Here is a 19,222-nt window from a genome sequence, read left to right as displayed (position 1 = left end):
GTGTCCCAACGGTGGTTAATATGGAATTAATTCGACAGGTCAAGTCGCCATCGAAAGGCATTACGCACATACATGAATCTGAAACAATGCCACAAGGAGCACGTTCTGATCCCGGCCTAGAACGTATCAGACGTCACCTGTATTAGTTTTCCCTTGGACGTTGTCTCTTCGCCACTAAGTCCTGCTGCACGTCAGCGGATGTTTTCTGGCAGCTGCTTACTGGTCTGACCCATGCATGCCGAACGCCTATCGCGATTAAAAGATCTATTTTTGACATTAGTTGTGAGTGGAACCCTGTTTATATTTGCAGAGACCATGCCACGCCTTGGGCCTTCCCTTATCGCGCAACCTTGGTAGTTCTCATGAAGTTGCCTATCTGCAGGTCCGCGAAGACGGTGATAAGAAGCGAAGCAGTCATGGCAATATTCAATCCCCTCAGTCCGTCATGCTCTATTTATCCTTTATTTTCAATTCCTGGTATTCTCTGTTTCCAAGGTTTTTGAAAGTACCTAGCTTTGTCTGCATTGGGGAGCATTATTCTTGAGGAAGTGAGGCGTGCCCTCTGGCTTCAATGAAGGGTATCTGGGTGTAGAAGCTGAAAAAGCATGGGTTGTTCAGGCCGTATCCTGTAAAGACATGTTTACCCTGTATTCTAGTATCCTACAGTTATACATTATTAGAAACGAAAAGGCTATCCGAATGTTATACTGCCCTGATATCTTCTGCTTAACCTTCTGCTTCTCCTTGCCGTGAAGGCTGGCAAAAAAAAAAAAAAAATTTCCAAAAATAACGACGAAACTTAGAGTGAAAAAAAAAAAAAAAAAACATACCAAGCACTTTACCAAATGAGACCTGAATTGTCCTTCACCCTAATTGACTCTATAGAATTTCGGGCTCTTCGCAGACCAATAGCGGCCCCCTCACCATGGGTTGAAGAAGGGGCGTCGTTCGTTCTTTCCCCTCGGCTTTTCCTTAACTAACAGGCGTTAGAACTATTTGCGATGAGCATCCAGGCGACTAGGTATACTGTGACGAAGAGATCAGCCTCCATGGTTTCATTCCAGAAAAAAGGCTATTGAGCTAAGCATTCACCTTCGTCAAACTTGTACACCTACATTCGACAGGATTTAACTCTGCCGTTGAAAGCCCGGTACTATACTGGGGCATTTGTTCACATTGTACGCCTCTCCACGTCGTGATATACGTCAGTGCAAAAATTCCGGATGCTTCATTCTTTACTACTTAGGTTTGTCGTTTGAGAAGGTCAAAAGGGCTCTAACTACGGCCAAACGGTGCGAGTCTCAACAACAGCCTTAGGCCCCAGCAGATACAAAGACATAACAGATTGTCTTTGAAGACGAACCCGGGCTCGAATGTTCATATATAGTTCACCTGGCAGTGACAAACGCTATTAATGATGATTGATAGTTGAAAGACACAGAATAATAGAGACGTTGAGAGCTCAACACCATGCTACCAACCATCACCTCAACTGACCCAAAGTCCATTGATTATAAGCTCAGCATACATTTCCAACGTATGCGTTAGAAGCACAGCCTCAAAACAAAGACCTAACTTCTACAAGCAGATCCCTCACGCTTTTAAGCACACCCAACCGCTGATCTAGACCAACATCAGCAAGTCCGAGCAAGAGCACAAGGTAGACCAGAAACCTGGCAGATCTCAAGGACTTTGTGAGAAGCAGACCTCGTTTAATGGCTTCCCTTTCCTGCTCTAAACTCCAGTTGCGTTGGATGCCCACGCTGTTGCGGACAGCCAGTTTTTTTATGTTATCCACCGAGTAGGGCGGACGCATCCATTCGCTCATCTTGAAGAAAAAGGGGGTCGGTCGGGCGATTGTGCGGTAGTGGGTGAAAGACTTGAAGCCGTACTCGCCGTGGTAGGCGCCGTGACCGGAGTCGCCAACGCCGCCAAAAGGGGCATTAGGAACCATTGCGTGGACGAGAACGCCGTTGACGCAGACGCCGCCGGAAAGGGTGGATGATATTACTGACGAATGAGTACAAGTAAACTAGGGAAGGGAGGTGCGACTTACTATGCTCGACTTCATTCTGGTCCTGGCTGAAAATGTACAGAGCGAGAGGTCGCGGCAGGCTAATCAGTCAGTATGTGTAAAGTAGAAGGTGATGCCAGATACCTGTTGATGGACTTGATCGCATCGTCTGTCGAACCCTTTATCACCGGACAGACGGTCCCAAAGAGCTCCTCGGAGAGCAAAGGATCGCTCAGCTCGACATTGCTCACGATACTCACCGGCAGACTCCTAGTTTCGGCATCCGGCGTCCCATCCAGCTCGATCTTTCCCTTCGTCTTCTCCGCCAGCTGTTTGATACGAGCGTAGTTCTTGTCATTGACGATGTGCGTCATGGCATCCTTCTCACCCTTGTAGAACCGATCAAGCCAGAATGCCATCCGCTCAATGAGCTTCCGCTCCACAGAAGGATGTGCGAAAACATGGTTTACCGACAAACAGATTTGCCCAGCATTGAGATACTTGATCCAGGCAATGTCCTTCGCTGCCGCGTCCACATCCGCCGAGCTGGTCACGATGGCCGGACACTGTCCACCCAGCTCCAGCACAGTCGGCGTAAGATGCTTGGCCGCCGCTGCAGCGATATGACGCGCCACGGGAACGGAGCCGGTGAAGAAGATATGGTCGAACTTGCGCTGCAGCAGGCGACTGGTTTCCGCTGGGCCCCCAGTGACGACACGCACGGCGCTGGTGTCCAGATACTTGGGCACGAGATCAACAAACAGCTGTTGGACTGACGATGTGACCTCAGACGGTTTGAGCAACGCCGCACAGCCAGCGGTGATGGCTGCAATCAGCGGCTGCACCAGGAGGGAGAAGGGGAAATTCCAGGGCCCGATGATAAGAGCGACGCCCAAAGGCTCCGGACGCACCGTCGGCCTGAGCATGAGTCCTAGCGTTCCGGCGCTCGGTTTCTGGTCTGCCGTCCACTTGTCGATGTTCTTCAGGTGCTCGATGACATCGCCCTTGACGTTCGCGCACTCGGTAAAGGTCGTCTCGAACGGGTGTCTGTTCATGTCCTTTTTCAGGGCCTCCTGAATCAGAGCCTCGTTGTCGTCAACGAGCCACCAGATCTGCTTGAGCTGCCATTTGCGCCAGGCAATCTCCTTGGTCTTGCCGGATTTGAAGGTCGTCTGCAGCGTGGTGTAGGCGAGCTCGACATCTGCGTCGGAGGTGTATTCGGCCATCGTGAACGAATTCGATGTGAGGAAGAGAGTCTATCAGCGGAGAAAGAGAGCTTTATCTTTTGCTCAGGTACCAACGACATGTGAGTTTCCTGAGGGGGGCCGCCAGCATTCGTAAAATGAACGAGGGAAGCCGCAGGGCCGCAGCTTCCCAGTCGATGGCCTATCAGCCACTCGCTGGTCGAACCCATCAGCTTGAAGAACGGCCAGGGGGTCACAATCTTTCTGTACAAGTCTAGGGATAGTGGCGGAAGTCTTGGTTTCAGGATCTCTCCGCACGATAGCCGGCAAGCACCGCGGCCCGGCGGCGGCATCGCCATAGCACATGAAGGTAGAAGATATAAGTTAAGTCCAGCGTCCATACTAAAAGTCTGTCTGCAAAATCCGAAGAAAAAAATGAGAGAGGCAGAGAGAAGAAAAAATTATGGGTATCTCGTAAACGTAGCGAATACACATACAGTACGTACAAGAAGCGCGTTGGCGCCTCTCCGGACTATACCCAGCCTACCCAAAATGCCGGTACCACCAATCCTTCTTCCACGACCCCCCAAACCGGTGATTGACGCAAGCAAGCGGACTATTAAAGCCATCCGCACCACTATGCCTCTGGCCATTCCCCCACGCGTTCACCGGCAGCACGCAGATTCCGCCCATCGACTTTCCCACGGCCGCCTCTTGCGCATCGACGCAGAGCGGCTCGGTGATCCTGTGGAAGGGAGCCCATGTGACACGCCTTGAGAGCTGTCCGGATGCTCGGGAGAAGAGGTCGCCGATCCCTTCGTCTGCTCGGACGGACGTCGCGAGTAACGGGTGCGTTGTCGGGAGGGCGTCCGAGAGGGCGTCCAGAATGGCATCCGTGAAGACGCCGGGGCCGGTGACTTCAAGGATCGCCTTCTCGTCGTACCGTGGCCCGACGAAAGGAAAGCTCTGCTGGTTGCGCTGGCGGGTGTGTGAGAGAACGCGGACGATCACTTCACGGAGCAGCGGGCTGAATCGTCGCGGGGCGAAGAAGGTATACTGAATCAGGCCGTAAGTTCGAATCCAGTGCCAATCGCGCATCAGTTGCGGCGATGCGTGCGGCTCGTCGATCTCAATTCCCACAGCCAGAGAGATATTCGCGCTGCCCGAGTCGCCGAAGACGGGCTGTAGAGCCGGGCATTCCTTGATAGCTTTCGCCGGGAAGACGTCCATATCTGCGTAGTATCCGCCGTAGTACCACAGCACTAGGTACCGCAGCAGATCGGATCGCATAACGTCGTAAGGATACGAATCGTACAGGGCCTTGAGATCGGGGACTGACGCGAGGACCGTTGCGATGAACTCGTTCGACTGATGGTCAGTCATAAGCTGTTGAGGTTAGCCAATCCTCAGACGCCTCTCCCTTGAACGAAATGCTCATGCTCATGCTCACAGTGTACTGCCACTCGCCGTTCCTCTCGGTGAACGCCAACGAGTCCCCCCGGTGTTCGTCATTGCCGTCGCCTCCTAAACGAATCTGCCAGATGCGCTGTTCGGCCAGGCGATCGTCTCCGATTCCTGCAGCGGCCAGTGCAACCTCCTCAATCCCCTTCAACGCCTCTCTCACTCTCTGCTCAAACTCAATATCCGGCTTCTCTCGGTACGGTGAGCTGTGCAGGTATCGCGGGACTTCGTCGACATCATAGTCGGGTAGCCACTTCCCACCGACAACGCGCCGGTTCCGGCGCTGGGAAAAGACCGGCGGCAGCGCGTGGAGGAGAAAGAGCAAGAAAAGCAGGACGAGCAGGAAGGAAAGGCGCCGTCGCGCGAGAAACGGCGGGAAGAATTGCCGGGAAGCTGGTCTCATCGCGATGGCATTCTAATGGTAAGTGGCGAAGACTTTATTGAAAATTTAGAAGTGGGTTGGGAAAGACTGAATTCGACTGAATTCGACTGGACTCGACTGAACTGGACAGAACTCGAATCGATGCGAAAACATAGCATTGCTGAGCCGCAAACGGTGATGCTGGGCGGGTGAATAGCTGCCTGGCAGGAGCAGGAGCAGCAGGAACGTCGGGTGCTCACAGCCATAATCCTGGTGCAGGACCTGGGCCAAGATTCAAGCGCACGTATCGGCGATCCTGATTTTGAAGGCGTGGGCAGATAATCATTGACTATTCGAGACATCTATCTCAAGGGTCCAACCAGTCTCTGACGGTACCTGTATCTGAACGGCACTAAAGGATGGCGGCCCTCAAGCATCCTTTGGACCGTTCCACGGCAGCTTAGCTTCAGGGGAGAGCAAATCAATTGCAACGCTGCAGAGCTCTGTGGAGAGCATTTCTTGTCCTGGACCACTGCTAAGGAACCACTGGGTCCGCTCTGGGGCTGTGTGACGTGTCAGGCTCAGACATAGGAATGGGGGCGGAAATGGCAGAGCAGGAAGAGAGGAGTAGATGAAAGGCTGCCTTCAGTATAACAAAAGGCTCTAATAATATCTACTCTGGAGCACGCCGCAAGAGGACAGATCCCGCAAGCTTGCGCCAGGATCGTCATTTACTACTCCTGGATTCCGCATGCGGTATCCCGTCTAGAGTCTAGCTTATTTCCAACCACAGTTCCGAACGCAGCCCCCAAGCCTAAAAGGGCTTGGAGACGACAAAGAACGTGGTCATTGTGATAATAATAACTATGGCCTTGGTGGTTCGACTATATTACAGACGTACGTTTAGCGCCGGATAATCCTGCGGTGAAAAAGCCAGGGAGAGGCAATGCTAGAACTCAGGAAATAGGCAACGAAGTCAACTTGACTGCTTAAGAGAGGCAAAAGTTATCGCAAGTTTCTCTCTCTCTCTCTCCTCTTTTTCTTGTTATTTTGCTAAGCTACTTGTTGAGACAATACTACTATATATAGTCGCTTTGGAGCGACAGTGCCACTCCATGGGAGCATACAAGACATTTCCACTACAGGCCATCTCGCACCAACTATCCTGCTTAAATACTTTATGAGCCATTGAAATTCCAAATCGGCAGGTTCGCGCCAGCAGGTGGCAGATCAAAAATCTCCAGCATAACGGTAATGGTCATCCTTGTTGACTCTTCATCTCCGGTCGACGGCGGCATAGCCCATCGGAGCGTCGCTCCAATGCTCAGTACCGACCGTGGTATGGGACTTACAACACATGAATCGGATGGGACTTGGCCTCGAATTTCTTCAGCCGACGGTGTTTCTTGTGACAACGCCTACTGAGAATGCGGCTGGTTGAAAACGGCATGCTATAGTTGGTCGCCGTCATCTCTAGAAACGGGCGGGTGTTTACCTCGCTCAGTTTACGCCCCAAGTCCGGTGCAAGTTCAATCGGGAGTGGTACAAAGACGTATATCAATCTGCGTGGGTACTCCAGACTTAGCACGGGCGATGTAGAACTGACCGTTCGGATCAACGTGGGTCATGGCGTCTCTCCATGCGGGCAAGGCATGTCAGAGACGTCGACGGCCATAGCTTCAGCCCGTTAACGCCGACGTTGCCGATAATCAACGCGCTATATTCCAAAATGACTTGCGAGGGCATCGGTCACTGCGCTATTTTTCACTTGTATTACTGCTCGAGGGAGCAGGCCGTCCGTGTTATCTTGGCCGAAAAGGGAGAGGGCAACTGCATAGATCTCCACTACCGGCAGAGAGCGCCCAGGAGAGATCAGAATGCTCGGTATCATGCGTTGCCACGAAGTATCGGCTGCGTCCGTGATACCTCTCACACCATTGTTCGATCCGTGGCTAGCCTATACCAGAGGATAAGAATGAGTGTCCCCTGCCTGGATGCACCCAACAGGAATGCTGACAGTCGACCCTCGCCGAGGACTCAGTAGCCCTAGCTACCAGCAGCATCAAACGCCTCGAAACCCCGGACTTCGCACCCATTGTTATGAAAGGTCCATCAGTTCGCGTCTTTGTAACGTGGATGATATTGATGTCTTTGAGATGGTGCACCGGCTGTCCGACCCCGGCTTCCGTGTATTTCCCCTGATAGTGGCGGCGGGTGTTTCGCACAAAACGAGTGTTATGCTTAGTCGCGAACCTCCGAGTCTGGACGACATTCTCAGCGCGATACACCTTGACTGGATGACGACATCCTGCTCGACCGGCCTGAACGGATCGCAAGTCATTGATATACGAAGTCAATGGGGAGGAGTGGGCTGGCTGTCAGAATAAGTCCTGAATGGGCAAGGGTACAATATTGCACGCCAGGCGAGAACACTGTCACCCTAAGCAAATAACAGGCCATCGGATCGTATTGGGCTGGCGCCACAGGGCTGCCAGTGGGTCGGTCTCGCTCAGGCGGCCATCGCCTGCGTGGTTGAATTCGTCCCCGGTGTAGAACAGCCAGCAGCGATCGCCAGAAAAGCATCGGCAGGACCACGCCTTCGTGGCAGGGATGATGATAAGGAAACAAAGAGTCGTCATTGCGAAGTTTGGCACAGGAAATCTGAGAGTGGAAGAGACATGCGCTGCTGGTGGTCTAAGAAAGCCCTGCGCCGCTTCTTCCCGTAATAATGCGGTCTGCTACCTTTAGCAGCCTAGCAGCTGCACTTTTGCCCTGACTAGCGTGTACTAAGTACGTAAATAATAAGAATCTGGACATGGCGATGCTCAGCAATTGAATCTGTCCGATTTTATAGAGGGTTCTCTGTAGGCTAACAGCTTTTACAGCATCTCGTCCAGCATGGACCAGTCATCAACCACATGGTCAAATTTCCGGAGATAATCTCAGGCCTATAACTGACACGGCCCTCGAGCAGTAGGCAGGTCGGTAAAATATCCATGCCCACGCACGTCGTTGCGATTTGCTGTTTTTATGGCTATTATCGTCTCTTTGATTAGTACTCAGTGCTGACAGCACTCCGGTTGTTCAGCACGAGGACAGGGATCAAGTGGCTCAAATGAGAGATACGTTCATCAGTTCCTGCGTGTCAATACTATGCTCCTGCCGTGGATCACTGTTGTCATCAACCCTGATAGCGGTACTTCTCTTAGCCACATTGAGGGGCAGAGCTTGATTTGTAAGAAATGAAGTCATGCCCCACCATCACCATCAACTAGAGTCCTATATAATCCCGTCAACAAGTCCCCCAGCTAACTCTATCCTTTGAACAAGACATTACCACAAATAAGAGTAAAATGCCTAAGCTCTTCATCACCGGCATCACCGGCTACATCGGCGGCGACGCTTTCCACCTGCTCTCCCAGCAGCACCGGGACTTCGAATTCTCCGCACTGATTCGCACAGAAGCGAAAGCAAAGTACGTGCGCGAGCTGTATCCAAACGTCCGAATCGTCATTGGCGGTCTTGATGATGCGGACAAAATAGAGAAGGAGGCTGCGTGGGCGGACATTGTGCTTCGTATGCCAATTGCTCCCCGTCGTGTTAAAGAACGAGATGTCTAACGAGTACAGATACCGCCGACTCATCCGACCACGTCGGTGCAGCGAACGCGATCGCCAGGGGACTGGTGCAAGGCCACTCGCCGGACCGCCCGGGGTACTGGCTGCACACCGGCGGGACAGGAATCCTGACGTACTTCGACTCGGACGTCCATAAGGTCCACGGCGAGCATAACGACAAGGTCTTCAACGACTACGAAGGAGTTTCCGAACTGACCAATCTTCCCGCCGCGGCATTCCACCGCAACGTCGATGAGATCGTTCTCAGGACGGGCATTGAGCATGCCGACCGCGTCAAGACGGTCATCGTCTGCCCGCCGACCATCTACGGGCGTGGACGGGGCCCCGTCGCGCTTCGTGGCCGGCAAGCGTATGAGCTCGCCTCGTTCGTTTTGAAGGAGAAGTATGTCCCCATTATCGGGAAGGGATTGGCGAGGTGGAACAATGTGCACATATACGACCTGAGCCGGTTGTTCGATGCGCTTGTGCGGGCGGCTCTGGATCCCGCCAGGAAAGACGATAAAGAGATCTGGGGCGAGAAGGGGTACTTCCTCTGTGAGAATGGAGAGCATGTCTGGGGCGAACTGTCGAAGCTGGTCGGCGAGCAGGCGCACAAGCTGGGGTACCTCAAAGACGCTCCAGAAGTCAAGGAATTGTCGGTGGACGAGGCGATCAAGTCGTCTGCTGGCTTTGAGGCGGCCAGTTGGGGGTGGAATTCGAGGGGGCACGCGCAGAGGGGACGGGAAGTGCTGGGATGGTCGCCGGAGGAGAGGAGCATTGAGGAGGAGATCCCCGATATTCTTGCTGCGGAGGCTTCGAGGCTCGGTCTGTAGGCTGGCGCGTTCGTCTGTATTATGGCGCCCGGTGTACTGCGTGATGGTTAAAGTATGAAGTATGAAATCATTCACAGACGGACGGTTCAGCTTAACGATAATGTTTCCCACCGACCGGTGAAACTCGTCTGCTTATTACAAGTCGAATCATCGTTCGCCGATGAGTAATCATAAATCAGATCACTAATCGTACAAAGTTAACTTAGTATATTTTATATCGTATTCGCCAGCCAAGAGTTGCCTTTTGGCGGCTCCGCCAATTCCTTGATGAAAGCGTGCTTCAGCGATCATCTTTTTCTGGGGCCAAGAAGCAATTGTTTGTCTGTTCCACTGGGCACAGATCTGGCCACAGGCGACGATGAGGGAGGACTGTTGAGTAGACCTCGTATTCGACGTGTGGCGTGGCTAGGTATCTTGGGTCCTCGTATCGCCCAAATATATAACTGACGTAGACCAGCGAGAGGGGATAACCACAATCACAGCTCGTACACCTGATCAGTAGTCTTTATTCACCTACCCTTCAAACTTCTGATTTTACCTTGAAACAAAATGGAGCTCGACCCGACCGCGCCTCTCCCCTCCAGCAAGATCGACCATATCGGGATCACCGCGCCAACCGAGCAGTTCGAATCCCTTATTGAGTTCTACCTCAAAGCGCTGGCGCCGCTCCACTACAAAGAGATCATGCGGTTTCCTGGGGCTGTTGGGCTCGGAGACAAGGTCCCTGATTTCTGGATCTCGGAGACGAAGGTCGAGACTCCGCAGGGACTGCACTTTGCGTTCACTGCAGATGGTATGGCGCCTTGATGCCGGAGCCACTACGAGGGCTGATTCAGTCTAGATCGCAAGACGGTCGATGCGTTTCATGAAGCTGCGCTCGCCGCTGGCGGAAAGTGTAACGGCAAGCCTGGTCTGCGGACAGAGTACCATCCCAATTACTATGCGGCCTTTATCATAGACCGCAGAGGCAACAATGTGGAGATTGTGAGTTTCCCCTCATCCCTCCTTTTGTTCCTTCACCCTTTCATCCACTCATCTGACGGCGATAGGTATGCCATTTGCCCGTGGAGGAGTAGAGTAGCCGTCGGTGATAATAAAGTTGCCCGCGGAAAGGAAGATACCTGCTTTTATACTCTATAAGGTAGTGATTCGGAAGTTGCCGAGATCGATATCTATAATGCAGCAGAATAAGTGCTTGATCAGGAAATAAGTCCCGTAGATAACTCCCGTCTATTAGTATATCATCCTGTAAATCGACTAGTTCGCCCTGCATACCTTGACTCGAAGGAGTAAAACTGTCCCGGATATCAACGGAGGACCTGTAGGCACGGCCCGCCATGAAAAGAGAGTGGGTCGATAATTTTACAGTGGGACGATGAGAGATTTGTTTGACTTTGGTTTCATCGCACTGCAAGGGCGCAGTGCATTATTCAGAGCAGCTGCACCATTCCACGAGTGGAATGTGGGCTGTCAGTCATCAGCCCACGGAGACATCGGAATCGAGAAACAGGAGATCGAACGTTCGTCGGGAAGCCGAGAAACACGCGATCAACTGTCATGATACTGAGCAGGGAAATGATGAAGCCTGCCCTGGCAATGGACAGTGGACGAGTGGGCAAGCGACTGTGGGGTCGGGTGGGCAGCCGAGGTTCCTCCAGCGTTTCATGACGCAGGTAACCTGGGTGAACCTGCGTCAGCAGCCAATAAGAAACAGTCCGAGGCGGGCGGCGGTCGGGTTAAGTCACGTGATTTAGCTTCTGCCTGCGGGATGGAGCACTACGTCACTCTCAGCCCACACAATGGGTCGCGTGGCCTGCAGCCAATGAGCGACGAACCATTAATCTCCACCCATGGAACGGTTGCAGCGCCAGACCAATAGTGGACGGGAGGGGCCCGATTAGATAAATGATGGGCGCTGGACTTGATAGCAAGCCGAGAGGCTAAAACACCCTTTAGCTTTCGACGCTGTCACGCCTGTCCGCCCCGTAAAATTTTTTGCTCACTTCGTTTACCTTTAAAAACGCATCCGCCCGTCGGGTCGCAGTCAGTTCTCACCTGTGAAGTTGTCATACTCAGCGCCAACTCAGCCCCGATCGAGAGCGCCCATCCTCAGTACTGTACTGTGTTGTGTACCACCCTACCATCCGGCCCATACCATGCCCTTGCGGTAGCCCCCATAGCGCCCATTCGACCTTGCAGCCCACACCCAAGCCCAAGCTGAGCCCAAGCAACACTTCCCCTGCGGCACTCCCACTCCGCTACACCGCACTACACCTCCCCGCGTGACGCCACCCCCCGCAGCAGCAGAAAGACCACCAGAAAAATGTCGACGCCAAAAGATACCCCGTGGGCCCCTGCGACACTGAACGAGAGCGCCATCGAGACTGGATCCGATAAAGACGGTGCCAACGCAGCCCTCGAACATCTCGGTTACACGCCCGAACTCTCCCGCAACCGGTCAACATGGAACGTCGTTTTTATGTCCTTTATTCTCGCCTCGGTCCCCTACGGCCTTAGCACCACCTACACTTATGCCCTGGCCGGCGGCGGTCCGACCAACATCATCTGGGGCTGGGTCCTCGTATCGCTGATCATCCTGTGTGTAGCCGCCTCCCTGGCAGAAATCACCTCTGTTTTCCCCACCGCCGGCGGTGTTTATTACCAGACCTTTGTGCTCTCGCCCATCTGGTGTCGCCGCATCTCCTCCTGGGTGTGCGGTTGGGCCTATGTCACCGGCCAGATCATGATCACCCTCGCGGTGAATTTCGGCTCGGCGCAGTTCTTCATCGCCTGTTTAAACGTCTTTGAGGACGAGAACGGTGTCGGCCTGACCGACTCCTGGGAGGCTTGGCACACCTACGTGATCTTCTTGGCGATCACGCTCGTTAGCCATGCAATCCCCGCGTTTGGAAATAGATGGCTCCCTTGGTTGGAGGTAGATTGACGCTTTTCTTTCGCTTTTTCGCTTGATCCCCCTCTTAAGTCGTGTGCTAATGGTCTCAAGTCTTTTGCCATTTTCTGGACTCTGGCCGGTGTCGTGGCTATTGACATCTGTTTGCTCGTGATCGCCAGGAACGGCAGGCGCAGCGCCAAATGGGTGTTTGGCCATTTTGAGCCTCAGACTGGCTGGCCCGACGGCTGGTCGTTCTGCATTGGCTTACTGCAGGCAGCCTATGCGACGTCGTCGACCGGTATGATCATCACGTACGTTTCCCCATACTGATAACCTGCGCACTGAGGAAGATGCTGACCCAAGCCCCGTAGAATGTGCGAGGAAGTGCGCCAGCCCGCTCTGCAGGTCCCCAAAGCGATGGTCGGCACTATCGTGATCAATCTGATCGCGGGTCTTATCTTCCTCGTTCCTGTGTGTTTTGTCATGCCCGATCTCGCCGAGCTCGCAGCCTTGGCGTCTGGCCAGCCCGTTCCGTCCATCTTCAAATCCGCCATCGGAAACTCCGTCGGCACATTCCTCCTGCTGCTGCCGTTGATTATCCTCGGTCTTATCTGCGGTATTGGCTGCGTCACGGCGACCTCTCGCTGCACCTGGGCATTTGCCCGTGATGGCGCGATCCCCGGTTCCCGCTGGTGGCGCACCGTCAACAAGAAGCTCGATGTCCCGCTGAACTCGATGATGCTGGGTATGGTTATTGAGCTCCTTATCGGTCTGATCTACTTTGGCTCCTCGGCCGCCTACAACGCCTTCTCTGGCGTCGGTGTCATCCTTCTCACTCTCAGCTATGCCTGCCCGATCGCGGTCTCGCTGCTCCTCCGTCGCCGCGAGGATATCAAGCACGGTAGCTTCGATCTTGGAGCGCTAGGGTTATTCTGTAATGTTGTAGCTCTAGGTACGTTCAGCCCGCCCCGTTAACTCCTCATTTATTGATTTCGTGCAGCATGGACCGTTCTCGTCATCCCGCTCTTCAACTTCCCCAGCTACATGAGCGTTACGCTTGAAACCATGAACTACGCCTGCGTCGTGTTCGTCGGCATCATCGTTATCTCTGCCGTCTGGTACTGGGTCTGGGGGTACAAGAACTACGCTGGTCCGCCTACCGATGCCATTGATCCGGAGGCTGATCATCCCGCTGGGAGTAGCCCCGTGGAAGTAGCAAAGGATATCCAACGCTAGGTCTGAGTTAGCCGCTTCTGCAGGTGAACGGTGGACGGTAGTGATTGTTTAATACGTGTAAATAACTAACCTACATAGATACATATATGAATATATCCGTAAACGAGAAGCAATCAGTCCAATTGGATATACCCCAGAGAGTAGTCTAGTGTCGCCGTCCCTGTTTCAGTCAGTTGCCTTTTCATATGAAGAAATAATTAAATGGGGTATAAATCATGGCTCGTTGGATTTCAAGCTCAACCATACGTACGCACACTGAGATTCTCGTCAAGTACCTGAAGTTGACCCTTCGCCTGCTTAAGTGATGGATGCCTGTTTCTTCGTAAAACAAGTCCAATCATTAACATCATGAGCGCTATGGCTTGAAACCATTATCCCTGCACTAGAGAGCATAGTTTGCCTCCACTACAGCCAACAGAGTCCCGAGACTTATGGTTCTTTTATGTTCCAAATACCGATCTCAAATCTGTTGTCTTTATATCTATGACTTGATGCAGCCGATTCGGTCCTGGCGCATCTGTCTCCTAACTTACCATTACTAGAGTCCTGTTCCAAGTCGCGAGGTTGTCCTACTATTGACACATGAACCATACGGAACATGCTTCATTCAGTGGCTGCGTAATATTTTTCTCAGCGCCAATCCCTGCACCAGGTGAGGACGTTCTGCTCGGCCACTTTAACGTCTGTTCCGGCCTCTAAACGTACCGACATCTCCGCTATATCACGTCGTAAAGGTCTATAACTATAGTAACATGATTCAACGCCTAGCTCAACACCCATCTTTCCATATACGTCTCGGGTCCAGCGCAGATCTATTTCGCTTGAAAACTGACCCCTAACCTCCCTTCCTCCAGACCTCCATCTACCGATCTCGTGCATATAGGCTTGTTACGACTCTTCAACCTATATGGTGGCCTCGATGCCCTCCTATTCTGCACATGTCCTGCGATAGTACACCAGACCTGCAAGTGTCAGATGGATCGCAACCTCCCTAGGCGTCCTACCGTCGCTATCCTGCATACTCATACTAGCAATCACAACCCCCACTTCCGTCTGCAGATGCGCAGTCAATCTCTCTGCCCTCTACAGTCCCCGAGCCCATACCAACAGACTAGACCCGCGTCCCCCATGCAATGCGCGCCGCAAGATCCACCAGTACGTCCTGCAGACAGGAATGCACCGCAACCGCAGCGCTCAGAAGTCATGAAACTCGTATTCTTCTGCTTGGTTGCTATGTGCCACCCTCGGTCTCCGTCATCTTCTACCGGCGCAGTCACCTTTCGTGCAAAACTGCTCCGCAGAAGCTGCACTCACCGACAAAGAATCTCCACTTCCCTAGCGTCAAGCTCCACACTCCGCCTGAGTCTGGCGATGAACCTGACGCGGTGCTCCCACAAGTACTGGAAGCCGTGGTTCAGTAGACGCGGCGCACGATGCCAACCAGGCTGCTTTGTTCGCGAGGACGGCATATGCATTGATGCGGTCTGACCCTAGTTTTGGGGTCGACGAGTGTGCTCAGCCATGCTTGGTCTAGGGTTGGTATTGGTCGGGCGTAATTGAACTGGCGGTTTTGGACCCGTTTGGGTTACGTGAGCTCCGCTTCACAAAGGCTTGGAAACACGTCTATGTTTCGGAGTGGGCATATCTACAACCTTTCCCATTAGAGAAGTCCAAACGAAGTAAATGGTGCTTCCAGCCAGATAGGCAATCATACCGCCAATACAGCATGAACGTGAAGCGGAGTTCGTAAACTCATGTGACAAGTCGCCAATCAGTGAGCCTACTATCACCCCATTAACATGCATTGCTGAAGTGGACTTTGTCAGCTCATGGGTGCACGTAATATTCAACAAGACCGAGATAGCCGTGCTAGTCTGCTTTCGCTGAGCGCGACATGGGTCTCGAGAGAGACCAGCTTGGGCGTATTTTTCTGGGGTATGGAATAGTGCATGGGCAGCGGAAACTAATATCAAAACGGCCTTAAACGAAGCCCGTCATGGCCCTCGCAATAGGGTGGCAGGACATGAAACGGCAATAAGCGTTGCCTACAAGGAAAAGGCATTGCTAGTGCCCAATGTACTGCTTGGCCTACCTGCCTGAAGTCTCTAATACAACCTCGAACGACCATTCGTGGATATTGTTTGGTGGTATGCTCCGCAGTTGGTGAAATCCGGCACAAATGAGCAAACATAAGAACGAATGTGAGCTAAATCTAGAGATTGATACTTTTAAAAACACCGGCGGGTAGAAACTGAAGCGGGTGGGGTGGGTGGGTGGGGGATACCCATAGCCCACAGACAACCGAAATCGATCAGCATCTTGCGCGATTTACAGCATAGGCAGAAGGAAAACCCGTACATGCACACTCACAGATTCGAACCGCAGTCTAGCAAGCATATCAGAGGAAATCCTGCTGCAGAAAGATCTACCTAGGCGACAAATTGCTCTGGTTAGTTGACACACATACCAGGCCAACTCTAATACTCACTGGCAGGGGTTATACATCCCAGGACGGTATATGAAAAGCATTATTGAGGCTGAAGATATTGGCACAAGCCTGCCGTGGGAGGGAGGATGCAGTTTTGGTGCATGAACTCGGTTCGGGCGCCAAGTTTGAGAAACTGGCAGTAGAGGTTCGCGCAGCGCGGCTTGGAGCTAGGAGTCCAGGTGCTTGTTAATGTAATTGACCATTTGGCGGAGGGCAAGGTTTGCTACGGCTGTTGATCTTGTCTGCGAGTTATTATTGCTGGTCTGTCTACTGGACGAAGAGATGAGTGGGCGAAGACGCACGAATAAATTGTGGAGTGAACGGGAGTCCCAGGGAGGTGATGCTTTTCGTAGCAGTGACGATAATATTGTCAGGAAAAAGGGTAAAGTAGGCTGGTCACCCGAACGCCCAGCAGAGCGAAAGGTGCAGCATCTTATTACGCAGTTTCTCTGATCCAGCGAAGGCAACGAGGCTTGAGCGAATAATGTCGGTTGGCTCTGCCGCATAAAAAGGCGCAAGAAGCTCCAGGCAGTAATAGTAGTCAGCTAAGACAACGAGTTTAGCCGTGAGCTCGGCGTCTGCGTCTTGTACTTCGAGTACTACATTGAAGGAACCATCCTCGGTAACATGGCTGAACGCCAGCGGAAGAAGCTCTAAAGACTGGAAAGGCCTTTGCGCCCCATCCAGAAACTCTAAGCTCGACGGTACCTATGTCCCGGTATTCGATGCTCTGTTTCCAGTTGTTGAGCCCTCTTGAAGGCGGGGAGCAATTCAAGGGGTCGGCTGCCGAGACAAAAAAGCGCGTTTTCGGCTTCATTAAAGCTGGGGTTAGAGCTGGGGCTAGAGCTGGGGGTGGTGGCAGATTGGGGAGAGGTAGGGCAACCGGCATGGCAGGACCGCCCATGGTTTCAACCTTAAACTTGGCCTCTGCTGGTGGAGGAGCGAATGGCATGTTGGGGTTATGCTAGTATACTGGTCGCAATACCGTTGGATCAACGAACGCAACGTAGCCTGTCCGTCAGCGTTGAGTAGCGTCGCTATGAGGATTGGGACTCGATTCGTAGGGATGTCCAGTTGAAAGATCGCTGTAGCAGTCAGAGAACAGGAGAGAGTGAGAACAATGTGTAGCAAGATGAGAAAGGAGAAAGACATAATGAGAGTGGCAGATTTTATATCGCGAAGTGGGAATCTGTGCTAATTGAATCACGGTGGATGGCCGTTCACAACAAGTCCAAGTCCTCTAATGGTATTACCACAGAGTTACGAGTATAGTTGTTAGGACACAGAATCGCCCACATAGAGAATAAACCCCCGCTAAGCAGGAAACAAGGAGCCTGATGTTCAATTGTCCGGACCATGCCCTAACGTAACCTGAAGACAACACGTATATGCTCAGCATTGCATCATAACTCAATAGGAAAACTAATAAACTGGCTAACTTGGAATCTATTGTTCTCAATTCACGAAACACTTCTACGCCTTGAGGGTTTACAATACATATTTGCCGCCGCAAGGTATGGAGAGACCAAACTCCCGTCCTGCGAGTGAAAAGCAAATGAAAAGCTCCCACAAAGAGAGGGGGGAAGAGAGATAGCGCGATAAAGGGGAAACCAAATATCATACCCATTCGAGCTGACCTATTTCAAGGGCACATCGTAGGTAGATACGATAGTTAGGCATACCCGCAATACGTTGAAGACTGCAAGTCCATAAGCAGAACGGCACATAGTCTGCTTGCTAGACTCGTAAGCTCCAAATAAATGCCACATTTTGGAGGGAAGGCGGCAAAGTTAAGACTGTTTTCTGCGTCCGAGTAGTTCATAGTCTGACACAGAGAGACCCCAGATAGTCCAGTCTGCTAGAACAAACCGCCGGGAGAAGCACAGGTGTCGGCAGCCCTGGAGCGTATGGTTTGCCATGTCGTCTCCTGTCGGACATTTGAAGGAAGCGATGGTTGAGGCCAGCTGCCGGTGAGTGAGACCGCTATAGGGCGCCGCTGGCTTGGGTCGAAGGAGGCCATGCTGTTTCATTTGGTCCATCAGAGCATCCAACATCCGAGCGTCGCAATCTACGGTGCATCCTGGAGGCCCTTTAAGGAGCGTGTTAAGAGTGTTGTGCAAAATGTCGAAATGAGCGGCGATGAAGCAATTTCGGCGCTGGTTTAGATCCTCGAGGACATCACCAGAAATAGGAGCGCCCATAGAAGTAATCTGTCCAGGGCTCTCTGCGATTGCAATACTAGTGTACTTGGCGAACATGTTATCAAAGTGGAGGTGGAGCGAGATCGACACAAAAACCATGAGGGTGTGACAATAGGTTCTGGGCGGTTCGGAGTCTCTGCTCGATAGCCACGCAGAAACATGGGAGGCAATAAGAGAGGGGCATTCGAAAAACGCCGCAATTTGAGTGAGCTTTGCAATTTGAAGGAGGTCGGTAAGAGGCGTAATAGGGTGTCGCGGGTTGTGAAGGATCGTCAAGAACAACTGGACGAGCTCGGGATCGTACTTGGGTAGCACATAATCAAGCCCACGCGGCGAACGTAACATGGTCTGAGCTTCTAAGGTGGTAAGGACCCTGTTCATTAGAGGCGAGACACGCTTCAATTGATCGGCTGATGTGCGGAATCCGGCTGCAGGAGGTTGAGCTGGTAGAGAGCCTTGTCCTGGTCCACCTTGCTCGCCTGCTCCAGCCTCGTGGTTGAGGGGCACGATGATGATAAGTGTGCCGTCGCGGCTAAAGACCGTCAAGCGGCTGGGACGAACAGTAGGGTAAGACATGATTGTGGTCAGTCTAAGGCTGGTAAGATTGGACAGCCCAGTAATCTAATAGCTAAGAACCGGAATGGTCTCCAAGAGATTCAATCAGTCGCTTCAAGAAGAGACCTGAAAGAGGATAAAGAAGAAAAAATTCAGAGATTGAAGAAGAGGGGAGAAGGAACAAAAGAAAGAGCTGCATAGCCAAATTTTTTAGTAGCGAATACGTATAACAAGACACAGTGAATGGAAACTTGTTAGGGCTCTGGCCTATCACGCACAGGCAGTTGTCCTGACAATAGTGAAGATATCTGGAAATGCTGGTCCTGCAATGCACTCAATTCCTTCAAGGCTACTTTTGTCTCTTCTGCAGCACCCGTGA

At 52.3% G+C, this 19,222-nt stretch overlaps 9 protein-coding genes across 9 annotated transcripts; 4 read left to right on the top strand and 5 right to left on the bottom strand.

Moving 5' to 3' along the window:
- Positions 1-1,558: 1,558 nt before the first annotated feature.
- Positions 1,559-3,240, bottom strand: BDW70DRAFT_170847 (aldehyde dehydrogenase family protein; the record flags this gene model as incomplete). Its single annotated transcript, XM_073743036.1, has 3 exons — positions 1,559-2,010; positions 2,057-2,082; positions 2,159-3,240. The coding sequence occupies 3 exons, from the start codon at positions 3,238-3,240 to the stop codon at positions 1,559-1,561; spliced, it is 1,560 nt and encodes a 519-aa protein (XP_073592808.1).
- A 501-nt stretch (positions 3,241-3,741) lies between these two features.
- Positions 3,742-5,062, bottom strand: BDW70DRAFT_152837 (uncharacterized protein; the record flags this gene model as incomplete). Its single annotated transcript, XM_073739519.1, has 2 exons — positions 3,742-4,584; positions 4,649-5,062. 2 exons carry the CDS (start codon positions 5,060-5,062, stop codon positions 3,742-3,744), a joined length of 1,257 nt encoding a protein of 418 aa, XP_073592807.1.
- A 2,926-nt stretch (positions 5,063-7,988) lies between these two features.
- On the top strand, positions 7,989-9,604 carry BDW70DRAFT_103743 (uncharacterized protein). Its single transcript, XM_073734352.1, has 2 exons — positions 7,989-8,596; positions 8,650-9,604. The coding sequence occupies exons 1-2, from the start codon at positions 8,374-8,376 to the stop codon at positions 9,468-9,470; spliced, it is 1,044 nt and encodes a 347-aa protein (XP_073592806.1). The 5' UTR covers positions 7,989-8,373; the 3' UTR covers positions 9,471-9,604.
- A 415-nt stretch (positions 9,605-10,019) lies between these two features.
- BDW70DRAFT_162983 (VOC family protein) lies at positions 10,020-10,546 on the top strand (the record flags this gene model as incomplete). Its single annotated transcript, XM_073741229.1, has 3 exons — positions 10,020-10,263; positions 10,312-10,454; positions 10,520-10,546. The coding sequence occupies 3 exons, from the start codon at positions 10,020-10,022 to the stop codon at positions 10,544-10,546; spliced, it is 414 nt and encodes a 137-aa protein (XP_073592805.1).
- An 874-nt stretch (positions 10,547-11,420) lies between these two features.
- Positions 11,421-13,759, top strand: BDW70DRAFT_142428 (putative amino acid permease). Its single transcript, XM_073737926.1, has 4 exons — positions 11,421-12,405; positions 12,475-12,674; positions 12,735-13,315; positions 13,364-13,759. The coding sequence occupies exons 1-4, from the start codon at positions 11,794-11,796 to the stop codon at positions 13,597-13,599; spliced, it is 1,629 nt and encodes a 542-aa protein (XP_073592804.1). The 5' UTR covers positions 11,421-11,793; the 3' UTR covers positions 13,600-13,759.
- Positions 13,760-14,143: 384 nt separating this feature from the next.
- On the top strand, positions 14,144-15,144 carry BDW70DRAFT_103719 (uncharacterized protein). The gene has a single exon (XM_073734350.1). The coding sequence runs from the start codon at positions 14,575-14,577 to the stop codon at positions 15,085-15,087; it is 513 nt and encodes a 170-aa protein (XP_073592803.1). The 5' UTR covers positions 14,144-14,574; the 3' UTR covers positions 15,088-15,144.
- BDW70DRAFT_103720 (uncharacterized protein) lies at positions 15,145-15,486 on the bottom strand. The gene has a single exon (XM_073734351.1). It carries the CDS (start codon positions 15,402-15,404, stop codon positions 15,201-15,203), a length of 204 nt encoding a protein of 67 aa, XP_073592802.1. The 5' UTR covers positions 15,405-15,486; the 3' UTR covers positions 15,145-15,200.
- Positions 15,487-16,483: 997 nt separating this feature from the next.
- Positions 16,484-17,039, bottom strand: BDW70DRAFT_162981 (uncharacterized protein; the record flags this gene model as incomplete). Its single annotated transcript, XM_073741228.1, has 2 exons — positions 16,484-16,740; positions 16,796-17,039. The coding sequence occupies 2 exons, from the start codon at positions 17,037-17,039 to the stop codon at positions 16,484-16,486; spliced, it is 501 nt and encodes a 166-aa protein (XP_073592801.1).
- Positions 17,040-17,824: 785 nt separating this feature from the next.
- Positions 17,825-18,864, bottom strand: BDW70DRAFT_152834 (uncharacterized protein; the record flags this gene model as incomplete). Its single annotated transcript, XM_073739518.1, has 2 exons — positions 17,825-17,890; positions 18,004-18,864. The coding sequence occupies 2 exons, from the start codon at positions 18,862-18,864 to the stop codon at positions 17,825-17,827; spliced, it is 927 nt and encodes a 308-aa protein (XP_073592800.1).
- Positions 18,865-19,222: the final 358 nt, after the last annotated feature.

The sequence above is a fragment of the Aspergillus foveolatus genome (assembly GCF_047715535.1).
Source record: "Aspergillus foveolatus strain CBS 279.81 unplaced genomic scaffold BDW70scaffold_60, whole genome shotgun sequence".
In the NCBI taxonomy this organism is placed as follows: domain Eukaryota; kingdom Fungi; phylum Ascomycota; class Eurotiomycetes; order Eurotiales; family Aspergillaceae; genus Aspergillus; species Aspergillus foveolatus.
The sequence above is the reverse complement of the archived record's forward strand: the minus strand, read 5'-3'. Positions and strand labels throughout refer to the sequence as shown.